This window comes from Diadema antillarum, unplaced genomic scaffold (assembly GCF_040938485.1).
Source record: "Diadema antillarum isolate AM-2024a unplaced genomic scaffold, OU_Dant_1.0 seq00000799_RagTag, whole genome shotgun sequence".
Lineage (NCBI taxonomy): Eukaryota > Metazoa > Echinodermata > Echinoidea > Diadematoida > Diadematidae > Diadema > Diadema antillarum.
In genome coordinates, this window is record NW_027271683.1 from 121208 (window position 1) to 144139 (window position 22932).

Consider the following 22932-nt stretch of genomic DNA (forward strand, 5'->3'; position numbering starts at 1 on the left):
GTTCTACCTCTGAACATCTAAAGATGTCTTGTTTGTATCAAATCTTGCCCTTCGTGCTTGCAAGACATGGACATTTCAGTCTAAACGAGCACAAATATACCCACCTGCAGATCAACAACAACGACAACAGTGACACACACAACAAGAAGAAACCACATAAACTGCACACGAATACACACACGCGCGCGCACACACACACACACACCCTCACACACAAACACAAACACATGGATAAACGCAAACACACAAGTATCATTACGCATACGAGACCAGTGACGCCAAACCGAAGCTGCATTGCCTGCGCACTGCACACCCGTCAGCGTTTGGACGAAATCAGCAATAATCTTGTTACGGCAAACCACGTGACACTAACACATCTCCATCACGGCGCACTGTAAATTTTTGGCCGTGAATGCATACGGAATGTTATCACGGGCGCCCACGCACGTTATTTAGCTTTAGGCCGGATAAATCCTAACAGACGATACCGCTTCGAACGAGGAGTTGCGACCCCACCCCCCCCCCCCCCCTTCCTTCTTCTCCTTCTTCCCACGACCATTATTCTCTCAATTGCAGCGTTCAGCTACCATTACCTGCGCGACTGTCAAGACATTCTTGTTCAACACGGACTGTTGCATTCGAATTACTCCCACGCTTCTCTGTAAGATGGTATACATAGGCGTCTGACAATGCTTTTTGATGGTTGTGACATTTTAGATAAGGAGGAAGAGTAAAGAGACAAAAACCCTGATGAATTTGGAATTCAGAGGGGTACAACCCACTAGTGTCCCCAGCGCGTGGCGACATAGCAATTGATTCTAACTGCACTGCAATCGGAGAATGGGGAATTCTTTTGTCGCCTAGCAACGATCTTTCAGATGCGATCACTTGTGGGTCAGTTTCGCGTTTGTTTGCCACTTGAAAAGGTCTTTCTATACGATCGTTTGAAAACAAAACAAATCTGCGTCACCGTATTATCAAATAAACATCACACCTCCGTCTCTCAATAATCTGTTTACGTTCTCATTTGTTTCATTGTATTTCACATTTATTTTTTGTTTAGCGATTTTTTTTCTCTCTCCTTTCGGCAAGGGGGTGAAAAAAGACAAAACAAAATTGACATGTTATGTCAGCTTTTATATTCCTGTCCCAAAATAAAACAAACGAATAAGAGAAAAAAAAACGGCCCTCACTGTAAATATCAAGCTACGGGATGATATGATTTTTTTTTCTTTTACGTTGTAGATTTCATCACCCTGTAACTGTGTATGGTGTATTCTTCCATTCTCGTCTTTAATGATACGTTCCAATAGACACATGATTGTAATTGTGACTTAGGAAAATATCCATCAATCAGTTATGATTTCCTCCTTTATAATGATGTAATTTAGATACTTATTTCTGAAAACAAAACTGCACCCACTCCCGCTTGTGTACGAGAAAATGCAACTGCATGTGTTTCAAATATCCGCACACATTCCAATTATTCGCTTGTCGTGAACAATCATCAGATATCATTGGTATATTACATTCTAGAATAAAACAACATTATCTCTTTCTCTCAGTATATATATATATATATATATATATATATATATATATATACATTTATATATACATATACATGTATATACCTCCCTTGTCAAAGATTATAAAAGTTTGTACAATTAAGAAAGGGGGTCATAATGTCGGCCCGACTAAAACTACGTTTGTCTCTTGTTAGAATGTTAACCACATTTCAGAAGTATTTTGTCGCAAGGCGTCCACATCATAATGACTCATATCATAATTGTAACAAGAAAGAATATAACTCATCAATGTATGAACAGTTCATGAAGAATATCATATAATACTTACTGGGTGAAGCGCTTTCAGCATATACATGCTTTTTTTATTGCTCTCCAAAAAAGCTCCTACATGCATATTTTTGCATTAATTGTTTTGATTTATAGTGCTGCAAGTTACTTGAGTTTGTAGTTCGAATGCTGCTAGGTAAATCTAACATATATGATTATATCTATTTCATTTCAACCTGTATTTCTGAATGCGGGTCAACAGGGCAGTAAGATCAGGTACATCTCTCTGGTAGGTTTCAGACTATATTCACAGGTTTCGTTTTTAATATTATTGTCTGTTCTATAGACCATTTTTTTTGACAGAAGATTGTTTAATTTTATAAATTTGATATTTATTAGATATCTATTTTAATCAAATGATCTAGGACAGTACATTGAAACAAAGTGTGCGCTAAAGCTCGTACAGTGTGTAGTCTTGTAGTATATGCTTGCTATACATACTACTCTACAGTCTGTTATACCTTCAAATATTTTCGACGACCTTTGCTATTTGCAGAGGTAGGGGGCTACGATTGAATGCGTTTAGTAAACACTTGAGTATCTGCACGTGTTGTATGATATGTGTTGTTGATCCTCCGATGGGTATATATAAATGTGTGTGTGTGTGTGTGTGTGTCTGTGTGTGTGTGTGTGTGTGTGTGCTTCAATGTGTGCAAGTGTGTGGTGTGTTTGTAAAACCAGCTGTGTTTACTTCGTAACATATGGACCGCGACGCAATAAGGAGTAATTCATAGCCCGGCGATATTGATGACAATATAAACACAAGTCTTATAGATTCACGCGGCGGGTAGTTGAAAGGCGACTAAACTGTCACTGTTGACACTGATAAGACCATTTTCTAAAATGCTGAATTGAAGCAAACAAACGGGGCAAATACTGGGGCAAGATTTATCATTAATGGACGGTTTGAGTAACAACGCAGGAATATTGGAACTCCGTTGCACATTTTTGGTAGGTTGCTAGCCATAATAATTGTGTCAGCTTGTTTTTGTATCTTTTAAATTCTCTCACCTTCATATCTTTTAGTACAGCATCAATTTACGTATCATTGCATTGTAAAGAAAATCACCTACTATATGCACCAATAAATCATAAACATTCAAATATGCATGGCCTAATATTCAAACGATTTATTCATCCATTTAGTTTGAATTGGATGTTCTAATGTTCAAAATGATATCATCAGTAAATCTGATGGGGAAGACATTCAAAACGATGCTTGAGACAGTAGTGAAAAATAGGAACTTAAATCACGTTTCTTAGTACAATGGAGTAAAAAACGGAACCAGTCAAGACCAAGTATTATGTTTACCACACGTCGATTATTGTACGTGAAGTAAAAACAGAACTATTTGTCATTACGCGCAAGCGATTTTAAGAACAAGTCACCTTTACTCACATATTACGAAGGCCTGACCTCACGTCATCACTGCTAATGGATGGCAGTGAGTATTGTACGTTTACATCAGTCAGAAATGGCGTGTAATGGGTTCACGAAGGGGGATTTTGTTTGGGTTGTATGGGCGTATGGCGTTTGTCGCATGGCGCACGCACGATGGTGCAAGCGGGATGATTATAGTGGAACATAAGACAGTTGTAAGAGCACCCGGTAATTCACTTCCAAACAAACATTATCCTGTCATGCCTGTTTACGTTTCACTTTAGGGACTATTGATTACGGAGATAATGCCATTGCAAATTGGGAGAGTGTGTATCTGCGAGTGTGAAAGGGAAATAATGTGTTCCCATCATGGTATACTCCGGCATTGGTAAAAGAAGGCGCCATGAGCAATTTGCATACAGATATAGTGTACACATATAGCATGCCCATGGGTATCAAGTTATAATGGCTGTATATATAGAAATACAGAATTCCACGTATATTGATATAATGGCTTAGTGTATAATTATAATATGGTAGATGATGGATAAACAATTTTGTCTGCCTCTCTCTGTCTCTGTCTCTCTGTTTATCTATCTATCTATCTATCTATCTATCTATCTATCTACCTGTCTATCTATCTATCTATCTCTCTATCTACCTATCTATCTATCTATCTACCTACCTATCTATCTATCTATCTATCTATCTATCTCTCTATCTATCTATCTATCTGTCTGTCTATCGATATATCTATCTATCTCTCTCTCTCTCTATCTATCTATCTATCTATCATCTATCTATCTATCCATCTATCTATCTATCTATCTACCTATTTATCTATCTATCTATCTTTCTATCTAAGATCTATCTATCTATCTATCTACCTATTTATCTATCTATCTATCTTTCTATCTAAGATCTATCTATCTATCTATCTATCTATCTATCTATCTCTCTATCTATCTATCTATCTATCTGTCTGTCTATTGATCTATCTATCTCTCTATCTATCTATCTATCTATCTATCTATCTATCATCTATCTATCCATCTATCTATCTATCTATCTGTCTATCTATCTATCTATCTGTCTGTCTATCGATCTATCTATCTATCTATCTAATCTATTTATCTTTCTCTCTATCTATCTGTCTATCCATCTGTCTGTCTATTTATCTATCTATCTATCTCTCTATTTATCTGTCTATCTATCTCTCTATCTCTCTATCTATCTGTCTGTCTATCTATCTATCTATTTATCTATCTATCTATCTATATCTCTTATGAATTTTGGTCTTGATACCTATCGCAGACACGCAAACACAATTCTCTGCGTATGAAATGAAATGAAATATGACTGTTATGCTTATACCTTTAAGAGTGTATGTAAGCATAATCTGTTTGTGCATTGGCTGCCTAAGTATAAAGAACATTATGCACTATAATCGTGAGATAATATTGTGACCCACTTCATCATCCCATCATGTAAGACCCCGGTCCCCCGATATACGGAGTATAGGCTGACAGCGTGACAAACTCGCCTGGCGAAATATTAGATTCCTAGTCTAAGCAGACGATAATCTGTTCCAAATCGAATGATTCTAGCCTCGGTGCGTTCTTGCTTTCCTGTTTACCCGCTGCTCCATTGCGGTAACATTACTGTCCATTAAGTTTGGAGGTGGGGTTTATAGGGGGGTTGGGGATGAAGGAATAAAGTAGATTTCAGCTCGGCTCTGTCTCGAAAGAGAGCCCGTTGTATCCACCAAACGCTTCTGATATTGAGGTCGCTTGAAAGTGATACTGGGGAGATCTATTTAAAGATTGTTTTCCCTTCGAAGAGGAATCATGGTGTCTGTTGAAATGCCACATCTTCTCAAGCGAAGGAGACAATGACATTAGAGACCCTCTTTCCTACCGCATGTTGGTTCATTCCGGGCACATATTATATTTGCATTAAACAAATCCACTCAAACATTCAGCCATTCGTGGTCAATGTGATCCATCTTAAAATCTTCTTAACATATCCAAAGGTTGTTGTCAGAAACAACTTAGATTGAGATATGACCATCCAAAAAAAAAAAACAACAACAACCCAAAGAACAACACTTTCATAATCGTAGAATGTTGAACGTCCGATTCATAATCATCTCGACCTGTTTTCCTGTGTGTCAGCTCTGTCAATGCAATAAATATTTGTTTATGAGAGAACGGCTTGTGAGTGAAGTCTAAGGACTCGTTAGTAACCTCATAAGTGTAATGAGTCTTTCTTTAGTCCGTGTGTGTGTGTTCATCTCGTTAGCAGCATGGTTATATTATTTTCCAAATTCAAGCGATACAAATGCCGTAGATTAATTCTTCTTAATCTTTTCCACATTGCATTAAGTGTGCAGGATTATCACCTTTTTCGCATTTTGCACCATCTTTTTAAGAAGCATTCAGTCCACACCACTGTTTGGTAAGAGACTGAATCTATATAGGACAAGTCTCCTCTATTAGATTTTGTAAAAGGACAAATATTTACAGCGAATGACGCAGAGACGCTCTCGACAGGGGACTGGTGTTAATCTAAAAGCCGGGTACTGCATGCCAATATCGAATCAGCTTCGGTCAGTGACTCTCCGAAAATGAAATTGTTTGCAAGGTCAGCCAGTGAAGATAGATGTTGAAAAGTGAAATGAATATTATATTACAAACTTGTGTGCTTTTGTAGTATGTTTTGTGTGTGCGCCTGTAGATGCTCGCAATCTGCGTATAGGTTGAGCGTTTGGTGCGTTACAAGAGCTAACGTTTATTAAAGGACTAGTTCACCATCACAGACATGTGGGTTGAGTGAATGCAGCAATATAAGCAGAACACATCAGCGAAAGTTTGGGGAAAATCCGACAATCCGTTCAAAAGTTATGAATTTTTGAAGTTTCTTCTCAGTCATGGCTGGATGAAAAACTACTATAGCTTGTGATGTCACATGTGTACAAGGATATAAAGAAAGAATAAAGGAAATTCAACATATTTCCATTTTTCTTGCATAACAAAAGAACACTCGACTTCTCTCTTTCAGAAGGCAGGAGGAATAATATTACCCTTAACATACGTCAGTAACAAGTCGAAGGAATGTGCACTTTATTCAAAATGTAAAGTTTTGTGAAATTCTCTTTATATTTTCCTTATATCGTTGTACGCATGTGACATCATGCACTGTAGTAGTCTTCTCATCCAGCAGTGATTGGGCAGATACTTCAAAAATTCATAACTTTTGAATAGATTGTCCGATTTTCCTCAAACTTTCACTAATGTGTTCTACTAATATTGCTGCATTCTCCCAATCCTTATGTATATGAAGGTAGACTTGTCCTTTAGGCGGGGGAGGATAGAGGGGCTATCGATTCAAGTGGATAGTATAGATTCTAAACCGTATACTATGGAGGAGGGTTGCCGCTGTTATCATATCGGAGTCACGTGGACTATTAAAGCCAGCTGGATGTGTTTTCCTCTGGGTAGCTGCCAACACACGTGGATAAACGCACTGTAGGCAGTCAGTCAGGTGCGCAGTGGGGTATACCCACCATTGGCCAAACGCCGACCGTCCCGGCCGCCCGCTGGTCATTGGCGCCGACACGGTGGGCGCCGATTTCAATAGCATATTAAAGTTATGGATACCAGAAAGGGTCATCGCCCCTTTGATCTCAGACTACAAAGTCGACGACGGGAAAAAAAGAAAACTTTTGCTTCTTTCGAAACAAAACGAATGGCTCCTATAGAATATTATCTCGATTCAATCGCGTGCGAATGATGTCAGAAAAATGATATCCTGAAGAATAAAGCACAATATTATATGCGTGTTTTGTCATTAATCCGGTTAGGTTGACCGAAAATAAAATCGTATAATAATGCGTTCATTCTTCGCTGCATGTATCTATCGTGGCTCTAAATATCCAATTGTAAGACAAGCACAGGACCATCTCAACGTGCGATCTACTGGTGTGAGGGTGCGAAAGGACGTTCTCCGACGCGTTTATGAAACCCAAGACGGCTTAATGTTAGCGATTACGGTTTCGAAGCCGCCGGCAAAATGACGCATGGAATACGAAGGCGATAGATTTGCGATGTGATAGGTCTAATTTGGGATAAGTGGTACGGCGAGCGAATTGGTGATGCATGTGTAAATGCGCCGGCTGCAAGTTTTCCATGCGTTCGCCTTATCTCCGACGAAATGGGGTACAATTAAGGTAATTATCGGCAAAATTATGTACTCGCTGCAAAGCTTTCTTACCCGGTCCATCGGTGGCTTTTAAGTGCACGAATTCTGAACAATCTTGTCATTAGCATCATCACCCGACATACATGTTTCAATCTTGTTGATAGGATCCATCCATGGTCAGACAATTACAAACACGTCGACTCTCATTTCGATCGAGCCGTATTAAAGTCTCCACAAATCATGGTACATCTAAAGCTCTCCACATATAATTTGCGAGTCTTGTCCTCAACCAAAAGAAAAAAAGAGAGGGATAAACTACAAAAATAAAACAGAAGACGAGAAAAAACAAAAAACAAAATAAAACAAAACAAGACTAAGTGAAAAACTTCACAATTATAGTTAGTAAGTATTTCTAATCGTTTTCTTCTATTTGCATTGTTCTCCATGGAGTAAATTGTCTTTTTATTTATTTTTTTTTGCGTAAACACATGTGTAAACACATATCAAGTAGCAAAAAAAGAAAAGAAAAGGAGATAGAAAAAAATCATAAAGAAAAGTGAGGAGAGGGAGAAAAAGAGTAAACATGGTAAGGTTGAAGAGAAGAGAGAGAGAGAGAGAGGAAACGTGTTTCCTCTATCACCTTACTGAAATTCCATTTAGTAGCAGATTAGATGTGACACAATAAAACCTGCGCTATGCATTCCTTGTTCTCGGTGCCATACACGAGCGTGACTCCAAACGACAATTGGCGTAATCAGATTTGTACTGAAAAGATGTTCCTCATCAGTTTTGAAGCAGGTCTTACCGTGAGGTAATTATGGTGACATTAAGTTGCATATCTTGATTATTTTTTTGTCAGCGTTGCTTTCAATCAGGCCCCTCGACATTGGCAAGCAGCTAGGGGGGCCTTAGGTTTTGCATCTTTTGAGGGATTTTTGTTTCTGTCGTCGGAAGAGCGCATATACGATCTGACTCAATCATTTCTTCATTTTGAGGGGAAGTTCTCAAATGGAAGCCAAAGGCAAATAAAAGGGAAGGAAACACGTACACGCATACACCCAAAAACGCAGTACACATCGAGCAACCAAGGGCCTATCAGCAAAATAACAATTTCTCGTCTTCATCTTCTTCTTACTGCAAGTATTTTAATCACTACTTATTATTATTATAAATATAGGTATTGTCATTATTGTAAATATTATAATAGTTTTAATTGTTATTGTTATATCATCATGACAATAATCATCATTATGAGTGTTCTTATCTGTATGTTTCCCAAGAGAATCACGCCCGTAATACAACATAAATTATGAAAAACAAAAAACAAAAAATGAGGTTTCAAATATGATATAGATTGAAATAAAAACTTAAATAAAAGAACAGAAGGGAATGTTGTTCTCGTTTTGAAACAAATTCTTTGAAGTATTCTTATGCATTGATTGTTGAGTTTAAACATTTTTGGCAATAGGATATGGCTAAAACAACATGGAAAATTTTATTTCATCTGCCATGCTTAATGGTTATTTTTACATAATAGGCCGTCACCCGAGGCATGCTTCCTCCTTGAATGTACTTCAAGTTTTAGAAATTTAGTTTGAAGTAAAAAGGATTGTTGAAAAAAGTTATTTATTCCTATTTCTCGAAAGTTCTAGTACTGCCACTTTTGTCCGTTCTCCCCCATGTGAATAATTCATCTGACAGAAAATGTCCGAGCATATACTGTATAGTGACAGTAGTACTTTAACCGGTGAAATTGGCTTAGATGGACTTTCAGCTTCAATTTCATATTTCATGCGATGACAGTTTCATGTTTAGCATCAGATTTCCAGCCTGCGTGACGTGGAATGCATAATTTCACGATTGGCGACTATGTGTATTTGTTTTGAAGCATTACACGCATATGACTTTGCCGACATGTAAATTTCATGAGCAGCTAGTGCATTTAGGGTCTTCTTTACTTTTGTTGGAACAAAATGCTCATTCCTGTTACTTAAGCTTATATATTTCACTTTAGATTTCATCTCTTTCATTTTCTTCCATGGAGCAATAAGTTTTTCATCTGCCGTCGTTTGGGCTGTTGATTTCTTATAAAGAATCAAGACAAAAAAACAACTTTTATATACTTTTTTGCGTGCACACTAGTTTCATATCTTTGAACATGTTGCAGCGGGTTGTATTTCAATATCATCTTTAAGCATACAGTATTTCCGTTTTTTAAGTTGACCGATGGACACAACTGCGCAGTAGCTGAGGTATATGATTTTTATAGCTTCGTGTTGATTCGGTCTTTACAATGCATAAAAAATAGTAGTAACTAACACCGACAGATTATTAGAAATGAGTTGGAGGAAGGGTCCATCCAGTCAGGGACCAACAACGTTACCTTCACCATGTTCACGGAAATTATGTCAAGAAATTTATGGCTTACTGGTAAAACAAAGGAAACAAAAAAACAAAAAACAAAGCAAAATCTATCCATTTCCCGAAGTAAGGAAACAAACACATCATCTTTGTAATGGTTTCTATTCCCCGATGTAAAAAATGTGTATTTGTATTTAATATTATACGTAAGACGAGTAATTGCTTGGGTATCATGCTTAGACTTGGATAAAATACTCCATGTTTTTTTTTTCTCTCTTCACTTGCCAGATTACTTCAAATTTTCCATTTCGATAAATGAAAATCTCAAAACATCCTCCAATGAAGACGCATTTTACAGCTGCCAAATGAAAACGATCGAGACAAAAACCATTAATAATTTCCCTTCCGCATAATTTAGACAAGCATAGTCAAGATTATCGATATAATCCTGAAGCGACAAAGAATGTCGACGTATAATAACACTCAGCTGCGTCCATTTAGGTGTGGTAAAGCCCATCGGACATGCTGACAAGATTGTGTAGGTGTTTCAATGGTCATTTTTTGTAAATTATACTGCTGTAATTTTTTTTTCAGTCGGTTTCAGAGGATGAACTTAATAAAAAAGTGTGAACGCATCCTAATGGAATCCATGGCGTCCAAGTGAAAAAAAGGAAATCATCTTTTTGCTCTCTTTTGGACAGGAACGGGTCTTTCCCTATATAAACCCATGAGGTCTATTTCACTGTCCGCATGCAACACCAGTGACACCACAGGGCGCGTCGCTGCTTCCTTCATGCCCATTTCTCTGGGTTTTAATGTATATCGGACCTCTTCACATTGTACAGAAAACTGTAAACAACAACTCCTTTCACACTGAGATTATCATCCTTTGATTATTGTTTTTTCTGTATAGGAGTGAGATCAGATGAAAATGAAATTTGGCCAGCTGGAACACGGTACACTTAATAGAAAACACTCAGTATCCCTGCGTTTTACGCTACCCTTGATTTAAATTGCGTTTCAAATTTTCACGTTCGCGCCTAGAGAGAGACGTATAATGTGATGTGAGGTAGGGGCTGTTGTTCTTTTTTTCCGAGGTGACAATGTCGTGGACGTATGATTTTCAATCACATTTACCCCCTCCGGGTCATGATTTATTGAACCCATTTGGGAGAGTACTTGCAAAATGATCGATAGCAAGTTTTCTTACCAGCCTGCGTCCGGGGCACAGGGGTCCCGTTCGATACACCTATCATAGCGGTAATAGGTCAACAAGCGGATGGCAAAGATTTCTTATAATCGATGAGTAAAACGTCCCTGCTTCTTCATTTTATAATATACAGAGGAGAAACTGTCCACCATTAATCGGAGTCTGTGGATTCGACTGATGGAGCAAATGAAGTTTCACGCGGAAGACGCCTCCCATAATGGTGTACAAGCTCATGTGGACAATGAAAACATCAAGTGTAAAACCATTTGAACTTTTCTGCAGTAATCAATATCATAATGCTTTCATCATCTAGGAAGTCACAAAGAGTAATTTTATGTCTTGTTGTGATTTGTCCTGTTTTTTAAAAACATCAGCTGAAAATGATATGATTTTTGTGACAACTTTCAACCCCGCGCTACATTGGAAGTGTTGGAGATAGATAGAGATAAAGAAATCCATGATTAAATATTAACCCAACCCTATTAAAGTGACCTGTGTCTTAAACATTATGGATAATCATTGTATTACAAGAAACTTTAGGAAGCGATGGATTAATCTATATAATCAGCTCCGCTTTGATAACTTAATGGGAAAATGTAGATTATGAGAAGGAATGAGCGTCTTCTATATTACGGGATTGAATAATTTAAGAGAATATTATATTGAAAAAGGTGATGACGATGATAATAGGTTATGTACACCTATACGACCTGTCGGTTGTTACGACATTTATGATAATGAAATTCACGACCAATTTCAGACTACTGAGAGTGTAGAATGATGTTGAAAATTAAAATGGTAGTCACGCTTTACACTACAATATAATTACCCTTTTTAGGTGTGAATAATTACATTACCAACGAGAAACAATCTATAACGGATGGTCTAAAAGACTACAAAGGAATAGATGTAACAAAATGAAGAATTTGGTCTCATAATGAATGAATTTCATTCTTGATGATTTGACGTATTTGTCGTGAAAGCTGTTAAAAACAAATAACCTAATAATAAAATACCGAGTATTCTTCATCATTCCTTTTGGATATTCCTTGTTATGGAATAAGTGAGGTACTAAGTATCACATACTGGCAGGGTTGCATCTTGTTCTATCTGATGATGGACGATGGTTAGAAATGCGATGACACTCTTCAAAAATGTCAAAGCCAAAATTTAACTAAAGAGATTAACCCCAGGCTGTAAGATCTTGCACATGGCATATCCGTCTCCCGCGAGCAATAAGTTAAGATCTACCGCAGATCTTCTCGGATCTGTAACTTCGTGGAAAAGCTGACTCATGTACAGTGTTTTCTTTGGAAAGGAAAGGATTATTAAAGAGAAACACGCCTCCCTTCCCTCACGCATGGCAATCTTCACACTTAAGTAATTTCTGTGAATTTTCGGGCTTTCTGAACGCATCAATAGGCAGTAAGAGGAAATTTTGTCTCTCGTTAACAGAAGAAATATATGTCCAATTAGTCACGCTCTACAAGCATTGTATGTGACGTGTCTGATGCATGATACTATTATGATATGATTTAAATTGATTTGATCTATTGGTTTCTACATTATCTTAGTGTACGCTTGTATCTACACATTGTCGATAGTATCATATATAAATGATATATATACGATAAGCGTTTCTAACAGAATTGTATTGCCGAAGCGATCCCTTGACGTGAGTAATGAATTGAGTAGAATAAATTTTTCTGCTTTATTTTTTCCCCTATGCATTTACGCACAATTTATGAAAGTTAACACTTTTTCCCCGACACGCCAAAATCTTACTTTAGCTGTATTTACAGTCAAATCAAGGCAGCTGTGACTTATTTCCCTCGGGAGTTACACAATAACGCAAGGCTACAATTTTATTGCATACAGTTTTATTGCTTTTAATGCTTGAACAGCCAAAATTATTTTTCCAGTCGTTTCTCAGACACCTTCTTCACCGTATTACAGCCATCAATATTTATTGTCTTTATACTTTTTACTTTATAGCTTTCAGTTCTTCCAATCAGCACTGTCAGCATTACAGCGACACTGCATGGTAAAATTTAATCTATACACATAGGGCAAAAGAGACATGTTTGATGAAACAGTTTGTCACATAGAATGTACACAGTATGCTAACTCAAACTCGGCCCCCTCCGCCACCCCCTCTTCTATACATACATACATACATACATACACACACATACACACACACACACACACACACGCACACGCACAAACATATTTCATGAAATTTACTTTTGCAGCGGTGTTTCTCATTTGAGCAAAGCAAATAGAATTTTATTGCAGTCCAGAAGTCTCGTAAAAGAGGCCAGCTCTCCTTTAAAGATGGCTTATGGCTACTACAAACCCGAGGAATCATTTCTCATCTCGTCGATCATATTGCTCAAAGTCGCCCGTACAAACCACTCGGCCCCTTACTCTGTTGAGGCCAACCCAGACAGCTTGGGGAAGGGGAGTGGGGTGAAGGAGGGGGGGGGGGGGGGTGGGGTGGGGTTATGACACATGAATAGCATTGTCCGCAGGGCGCAGTTAGCTGCTAATGGTTGATTTAATCTGCATGGCTCCGTCGGTCGTTTGCACGTGCTCAGTTCTTGGCCTACCAAGAACATCGTCGTGTAATCACGTACCAGCGTGCGTGCCACGGCGCATTCTCCTTGCATTCGTCAATTTGTTGCTACTGTCTGCCGTATCCTCGCTGAAGCTTCGGATTAACGAGGAGAAATGTTGCATAGTTTTGTCGTTATTCCATCCTCCACAAATTCTCTGCGTCTTTTCTTTTTCCTTTCGAGAACGAGATGATAATGTTACACAACATCCCTTTCATTTCAGCCTCAAAAGAAAGGAGACATTCCGATATCATGGCCGAGGCCTCAAAATGTAGGTCAGTAGATCGTTTCATATACATGCAGGTTGATATACTGTTGAGAGTTTTTTTTTTTTCATATTTCATCATCATATTATGTGTGGAAGGGGAGAGATAGAACATAGTTCCTGCATGATACATACAGTTTTCTTCAAGCAAAATATCAAATTTTACTACTCACTGGTCATGAATGATACAATTTCCTAACGCTAATTTGCACAACTGCGGATCAAATTTATGCATGGAGAGATAATAAAAAGCTGCTCAGTGGTTTCTCATGCTTCTCATGGTGTGTTCGTGAATAATATGCCCATGCAAATCACTGAAAATAATATCGAACGTGATTTGCGCGGGTGGATGTCTGTCTGTGATAGCGATTGCCATGGTAACAGACAAACAACCACAGTATGGTTGTACAAGGAGAAAAACGTGAGATGCCGTCCTCCAGTGTGTCAGAGCTTTAGGCCACAAGGCGGGGTTTGTAGAGCAAGCCACTTTTTTAATATTCGATGAATACCAGACTTTTTTTTCAATTCCTCACCATTTTGCGTTGGCAATGCTTCTAAACCAGACGTAATTTCTTACACAATCCATTAAGAAAAAAATAAGATTAGAATAAGTGAGTAAACTGCTCGCTTTTGAGCACAATTATTAATAGAATAAAGTTTCCTCTTTGTTATAAGCGGGTTCTTCGAAGAGCATCATACACTCGGACATTCTTTTACAAACGGCGGTGTCTGCTGCAAGGCTTAGTGTCTGCCACGTTATTATATTTGATAAATATGTTATTGTTTTCACGCCATTGTGGCATTTGTGTGGCAAAAGGCTGTTCCCTTCGAAAAGCGAGTTATTGGTTCGTACGTTGCAATGACTCGACTCTTAGCGCGTCTGCCTCTCGACCCACATGACCCGGGTTTGATTCCCGAGTCTAAAGTTGAGAAGTGTTGTGTGTAATCTCTACCTCTAGTACGAGGCAAAAACACTCTGTCCCTCGGATAGGACATAAAATGGAGGTCCTGTGTGTGAGAGACTCAAAACTCATGCCCCCACTTCATTCAGTCATCGCAAAGAGCAGGGAACAAAAAAAAAACACGGTGGTCCGCCGCACATTTTTTTTTCTTTTTCGAGTGTTTCAAAACTAAACGCGTTCAACAGCAAAAGAAATGCTGTCTTTCGAGTCCTTCACATTCCATAGTCTGCAGATCAAATTTAACATCAGGAAAACGTTTAGGACTTCCCATTAACAGGATTTCTGACATGATGTAAACCTAAAGGAACTCAGTGCTAGAATTGATTTTTTCCTCTCATTATTTTGTTCTACTCTGTCTGCTGGTCGAAAAACAAAAACACACCATGATAAAGTATCAAATCAAATGTGGCTTAAAAGGAATAGATAAGTTGTTGAATGTGTTTTTCTCTTTTAGTGCGTGGAATATCACTGGTTTGTCATAGCTTTGTTTTTGTTAGGTTTTGGTTGTTTTGCAAAATATCCTCATACACGCTTTGAACAACAGTCGACGGCATAGACGATCGCGGGGAAACGAGTGAATTTTTATCATTAATACACGCAACGCCAAACCGCAATATCCATTCTTTTCTGCGCAGCGATACAAAGTACCTTATCCAGAATTCGCCCTCAGAACACAAGACGTACAGTCTTCTTCGGTAACCCCTTCCTCCCAGGTATAGGTTATCAGTCCTTACCATGCTTGCAACAGCATCTGTCGACTTAGTTCTCCACTGGCACACGTCACGTGAAAACACCAACCCTTTGTTGACTATGGCAAGGACAATTTGCCCAGTAAATGACGATGTAGGCCAAACAAATTCCCGGAGAATGTCAGCGCAAGAGAGAAGTTTCCGCCTGCGATGGGGAAGATTATACGCGGGGGTAGACTTGTGGGTTCGTAACAATCTCTGCCACTTCTAGTCAAGTTGGCACCCGTATTACGTGTTTTCTAGTCGAAAAGAGCAAAGTTTCTGTTAGCCAAGGCAGGAATCAGGCTACATCATTGTCCATGAAGTTAATATACGAAGCATTGCAAAGAAAAAAAAAAACAACTGCAACAACTACAGCTTCTGCAAGAAAAGAAATAGAAGTTTGAAAAGGAGGACGTAACAAGGACAAAATGACGACGACAAGAATAGAAAAGCAAGAAAACACACCTTTTGAGAAGGAAACTGAAGCTGGAGAAATGAAAACGAAAAAAGAATTCCAACCTATTGACTTTCTGCAACATTTTGTTTTGCTCACACATTTTACTTTACAGGCAATAAATCCCACAAGCGTTTTCGAATTGTGACCTATGGTCATTACAATTATTTGCAGATGATGCATACGGGGGAAGGATTAATCACTCTGAATAATGATGTCAAAGAAAAAATAAACATCGTGACGTGACTACATTTAACATTATGGAAACTGTTTATTGTTATATTGGATTTTTTTTTTTTTTTGCATTCAGACATGTGAATTGTGTCGTGAGGGAACGAAAATCCTCAACATCGTAAAGCTATGCAGCGGGTGACAATATTGATTAAAAAAGGAATCAGACACTACTTCTGAAAGTTTACATTGTACCAGTCGATGACATTATACAAACCTCTGCGTTTTAACCCCAGTCTCATTTTCCTTTGAAATGAAGCACTTTCTGCACACTTTGTCTCTGTATAATTATGTGTATTGTTGGCTTTAAAATAGTTAACATTTGATACATTCGTACCCACATAACAGAACCAACTGTTTGTTCCCTACGTCTATCATGCGTAGGTTGAGACAGTGTTTTGTGCTGAGATAAAGGAAAGAAAAGACATTTTCGTATACCTGTTCAACAGACACGGTGCCTTATGGCTAGGCGCTACGCAGATCACATGTAATGCAATGTTTACATAATTACCACCGCCTCACACTGTACAACCAGATGGAGACGGACGCATCCACGACCCGCATTCTTGAGTAGCCACAATCATGCATTGCGGGAGCGTATGTTAGTGTGCAGTGTAACTAGGATCAAAACTGGCGCCACTTTCCGAGTTTGACAAGCTGTTATATACAGTGGGCTTTAGAATTTGATACATGGCGCTAGTCTTGCGTCAAGGCGTGCTTTCTTTATTCTTTCGCTACCTCACGTCTATCTCCTTCTAGAAAATGTGGCTATACATTTCACTATTTCCCTCTTCTTTTCTTACATAAGAGTTTTTGTTTCTCTCGTCGCTCTTTCTATATCTTAATCTATTCATTTAACTATCTATCTAGTCATTAATTAATCTATCTAAGCATTTTTGCATCTACTTATAATTTATCGTTTATTTAATTCTTTTTTCCTTCAGTTATGTATTGAATTGATTATCTATTCATTTATATATTTATCAATCCATCTATTTACTAATTTTCGAATGTTGCAAAAAAGGTAGCCTGTATTTAATAGAAATTAGAGTACTAGTAACCCTAGAAGTTGATACATTGAGGCACCCTTGCTTGTCGCGCATTGCTGAGCCTCAAAAGTTTGATAGTGTTTATACCTGGGTATACCCGTATACCTTCCTCGCGGTGCGTAGGAGAGTATTGCGCAAAGAAATTATAATATGAGTAGGCAGTGTGTATTGTAACCTCTTTGGTAGACTGTGAGTGGGTTGCACATGTATGTGTGTGTGTGTGTGTGTGTGTGTGTGTGTGTGCGTGCGTGTCTGTGTGTTATCTTAAGGATCCACTTGGTTTTAACTAAACATTTTGTGAGTAGTGATGTAAGGTTAATGTAGCAGCAAGGCCCATTGTTCCGCCTACACACACACACTTGAGTTTCTAGTATCATGCTTGACAAGACTCAAATACAGTTTTTCCCTCCGATCCCTTCGAGAAATTCTAAGCTCTCGACGTCGCAATATCTGAGTCAGACAGGTCAAATATCATCAATTTGTCATCCACCCAAAGAAGGTCTGTCAATCATATTTTAATGTAGACACAATTAATACGAGATTAAGAAACAGAAGGGAGCCTATCCAATCACAAAAGAAAACAAATCGGGAGTGAAAAAGAAAGACAAGTTATAGAGCAGAACCATGAGGAATACATTTTATCGAAGCAACATAAAGATGCAGAGATGCTTATCGTGAGTGATTTGTGTTAGTCTGGACTCGAGCAGTCTTTTTTACGTGGCCTTGACTACAAATTTTACCTCCTCAAGATCTTGATTTTCTGTCCCTTCCGATCGATACGGGGACGTCTGCAGAACGTGCAAGGCGGCGTGTCTCACCTGTGGGACGATGCATATCTAATGGGGGGATGTCAGTTATGTTGTGTGAAGGAGGGACTTTATTCGAAAACAGGGGAGGATTATGTATCAAAAGCTCTTGTTGTTGTGCGTCTTTCGCCTGCCGTCGAACGATCTTGTGCGAACACACGTACACTTTAAATCAACAGCCGCCTGGCATACCTACATTTGTCATTGAAGGAGCCAAATTCTATCAAATTACTTTGGTAGATGAATACATGTTTATTCTCCCAGATGTTATTTTACCAGTGAAATATAGAAGCCCTACGACATTCTGCTTGTTCAGCACGCAAAGATACAGCTATCGCAGACACGAACTGCCGAAATCACTTTAGTGTCTGAGATATTCTGGAGACAACACTTTCCACATGATTTCTTTTGAAAGAATCTTGAAATGAATTTTGTTCCAAATTCGTCTGGGAAGTCTATGTATTCCGTGCTTACTTCCAGAGTGATAAGCACAGATGGATTAGTTTTCAGTCTGTATAGAAAAACAATGCCTTTGATTATTTTCATTGTAACTATGTAGAGCACATTTTGTCGAGAGTATATTATTGTGTGTACGCCCTGATCTCATGCTGATTTTCTTTTTGTATTGTTTGGGTTGCTTTCTTTTGCTGTTGATTTAATTCAATTGAAAGTACCACTTTTTTCCTTCAGTACCAATTCATTTAGAATGAAATAAACAGTGACAATTTATGGGAGGCGTCGCACCATAAGCTCAGCTTTAGCTTTGTTCAAAAGAAAAAACACATTAGCACTCATAAACAGATAAAACAATGACGTTTAGTAGAATGAATACGCTGTGCCACTTGAGACATGGAATCAGTAGTGATAGTGTGTAGTCTAGAAATGTACTACAATGGAACGTTTCTGTCCAGTGATCTGAGCTCACTCGCCCACCCGTGACTGCAGGGGCACTCTTCGTGTTCGGCCCGCCGGTCATCGGCCGTGGCAAGCACACCGCGAATCCATCGATCTGCTCGAGATATGATAGCGCGGTGTTCGCCATTAGATCCAATTTTCGCCGAAATGTTCCTGCGATACAGAGGAGGATGCATTACACCGCTTCGCCTCCTGGGAATGCCACGGAGCAGACAGAGGTTCGGGGGAGGAAAACCAACACGGTCTCGGAGAAAGACGTCGCCAAGCTGTGTTCTCTCTCGATATCACAAAGCAGTCTAGGCTTTCCAACTGTTGCAACCGTATCCCATTGCACGCGCCATTGTGCACGTTAATAGGAACAATGTAGAGCGCTCCTTCGTTATTGTATACAAAGTTATAGCTAAGACTGCCACCTTGTACGCATGGTGTTGGCGTTGTTCTCGCTCTTCTTATTTTAGTTGCTCGTTGAGTTTTTATCGCGATGATTTTGACAAATATGAAATTTATATCTAATGGAAAATTCAACTTATTTTGCATCTGTTTCATTGGTATAGGCCTACCCCAGTTATTTGTGAGGATCATTTTCCCCTTCTTTGATGTAAGTTTGATATGGGCGAGTATAGACTGTAAGCCATCCTTCCATGTTAGCTTATTGCACTTCTTATCAAAGATGTTAGGATCCGAATGATCACAAACAAGACTGGCTCATGGTAACTTTGAAAATGCTCCACAACGATGTTGGTGGGGTTTGGGGGAACAGCATTTGCTTGTCCGTTCTCGAAATTTGAAAATGCATGCGAATTCTACATACTAAAAATGATTTGGTATACCACTACGTAATAGGCATTACACGTGCTGCGATGTACACAGTACGCAAATGCTCTCACCTTGTCCGGAAACCGGTCACAAAATGAAATGCGGGAGCTGCGCACGGCTGCCCGTCGCATTTCTCGCACTCAGCGGGATTTCGTAATCTACCGAAGATGTGAAGTAGGTCGACAAAGCCCCTTCTTCTCTAAGAAGTCCCTCGGAATTACATGGTGTCACATGACACGCTACGACTATGGATAGGTGATGAAGCTTTGCACAAAGCGTGTCCTAGACTAGGTTATGCAGGACAGGAAATTTGACATTGACAAGCAGGGTTGTGACATCCGAAGCGCAAGGTCGAAACATAGTGGCTCAGGTATATGGAGATAGTAGAAAAGTGAAAGTGAGAGTGGAAACAATCGGAAGCGCATGGCGAAAAAAAAATACACACAACAATAACAAACAAACATCAAAACAACATATAGAAGTTTGACACAAAGCTTTTATTAGCAACTCTCTATTTTTTTCTTTCTCTAATTTCTTTGTTGTTGTTTTTCATTGTCTCCTCCAAAAGTCACAAACCTCAGGAAATGACGTAATGGTGACGAAATGTTGAAGATCTTATGAGCAGAATGATACTGTTGAACACAAGAAACATGAAACTTCTCTCTCTCTCTCTCTCTCTCTCTCTCTCGCTCCTGCAACGCTCTTGTAGATGACACTATTTTAGTAGTATTAAATGAAACTACTAGTATTCGTAGACTAAAATTTGTCACAATTTTCTTCCTTGACAGGTTACGGTCACTCCGCTCCCCACACGTCTGGAGGAAAAGTCTTCTGCATGATCTACGCCCTCATCGGTATTCCGCTAAACTTGGTCATGTTCCAGAGCGTCGGAGAACGTCTCAACGTCCTGATGGGATTCGGCGTGAAGAAAGTCAAGGGGTGTCTGCGCTTCAAGAAGGTCGGAGTGTCCCACACGGAGCTATGCATCATTGGCGGCCTTGCTAACATCATCATTACCGTGTCAGGATCCCTGGCGTTTGTGCACTTCGAAAAATGGAATTTCCTCGACGCGCTCTACTACGTTGTGATAACGCTGACTACCGTCGGATTCGGCGACTACGTGGCTTTGCAAAAGAATAACGTGATACAGGAGAAACCGGAGTACGTGTTTTTTAGCATCATTTATATATTGGTCGCTCTAGTCGTTCTTGCGTCGGTGATGAACCTGCTCGTGCTGAGATTGCTAACTCTTAATACAGAGGATGAAAGGCGTGAAGCCCAGGAACAGCAGGAAATAGCGCTAAGGCACAGCGCGGGAGAGCTAAATCACATTGACACGCATATGAATTTTTACAATCACAACCACGCGCGCGGACCGCTATTGGAACCGCACGCAAAGGGCGAGCACAGGCCGTTGTGTCAGACGTGCACGTGCAACAGTAAAGCACGGCACAGGACTAACGCCGACTCGTACGCAGTGGATTTTAATGTGGACACAAAAACGGCTTACGCAAATAACTACAGCCCAGCCGTTTACAGCACCTTGTATTCGGAAGACGCCGAGGTTTTCGATCAATTTCTAAATTCGGACAGATCAGGTAAACGGGCGTCGATTTGATTACGCAATCTGTGACTTACATGGAGTGATGATATAGACACCTTGGGAATATCGGGCGCAATTTTGTAGACCCGGTCGTCTGCGTTCTTCTTCTACTTTACAACAATGGCTATATGATATGGGAGGTTATACCTCCGAGACAGCTTTATTAGTAAGCCTTTGTATGAACATTTCCACTGACATTCATGCACAAACTTGCCTTGGTTACTATACGTGCGTTCATCTTCTTTTTGCACGTGTTCAAACAAGAGTGCTTTCATTATACGTGCTGTCTGGGTGGCAGGTGATAAAGTCTGGCTTCTTTACTGTCAGAAAGTTCTTTGCTTGTTGACTAATTTTATTCATGCAAGATGACTGACACAGACATTCAGGTCGGACTGCAAAGCCTGACGCTGAACAAAAAGAAAAACAAGTATATTTCTCTTCCTTTTAATATGGAGGATTACAAAAAGATGATTTGATGTATTTGTGTTCACTTTTCCCCGCTTCTATTATATTCATGGGAGACATGCTCGTTGCAAACCTATATCTTCCTCTTTTTTTTCCTCAAGAAAAGTAAGACTCATGTCGATCAATTTAGGATACTCAACACAAGGTAAAAGCAAAACAAATCCTAGTATTAGCCAAATAAGTTCATTTTGATGAGCCTGTGTTACATCGCCAGAATGTGTTGAAAATAAGATATATCATTCGGCCTTTAATACTTTCCTCGTTGACACTTGGGTCATATTAGTGGTCATTCAGCCCTTATTGAACTACAAAACTACAATTTTTGATAAAAGGCAGCATCTTTCAAAGTCATATGAGATGCAGGACATCACTGTGTGATGAATGTAAGAATGGTATTACATTGAAAGATGCGTGAATGACAAAATAATATTCTACTAGGATTGATAGAGTTCCCCCCCCCCCCAAAAAAAAAAAATACCAGGTGACTTCCTCTAACGTCCAATGCCAACTTTTTTTTAAAACTTTGGTTCTTGTTCTGAATGCACTGACTAGCCAGAATTGGCTTTGCCTTTGACTCGAGCGTATGTTGATACTTTCAATTAAAACCATTTCGACACGCCCCGCTTCGAAACGCATCGGAGTAGATCACTTAGCTATTCCCCTTTTAAACCGAGACTTTTTTTTTTTCTCTGGGAGGGGTTCGGGTTTTCGGCTGAAAATGAAACTAGGTCAAGCATTGATACAGGTTAATGGCGTACATTATAGTCATGAAAGTTGATTTTTTAAGGATCTATGAGATGCGCTTTTTATTGCGGCACGGACATGTTTAAAAGACATTTTTTTTCTCTTCAATTTTATGACGTAAGAATCAAGCGGGCACTGTTTGATATACCAGGTCAGGGTTTTTTTTTTTGGTTTTTTTTTTGGTTTTTCTTTTTTTAATGTTATCTTGTGTCTGTGTGTGACCTTTGAATAATGCGACGGTGAAAGCAAAAATTTCAAATGTTTT

The 22932-nt window shown here is 39.1% G+C and overlaps 1 protein-coding gene across 1 annotated transcript in view; it reads left to right on the forward strand.

Moving 5' to 3' along the window:
* Positions 1-21975, forward strand: part of LOC139739476 (two pore potassium channel protein sup-9-like) — a 52138-nt gene extending 30163 nt beyond the window's left edge. The window contains exon 2 of the mRNA XM_071650080.1: positions 20644-21975. Coding sequence (XP_071506181.1) covers positions 20644-21473 — 830 coding nt within the window. The 3' untranslated portion in view covers positions 21474-21975. The remainder of the gene's footprint in view (positions 1-20643) is intronic.
* The last annotated feature ends 957 nt before the right edge of the window (positions 21976-22932 follow it).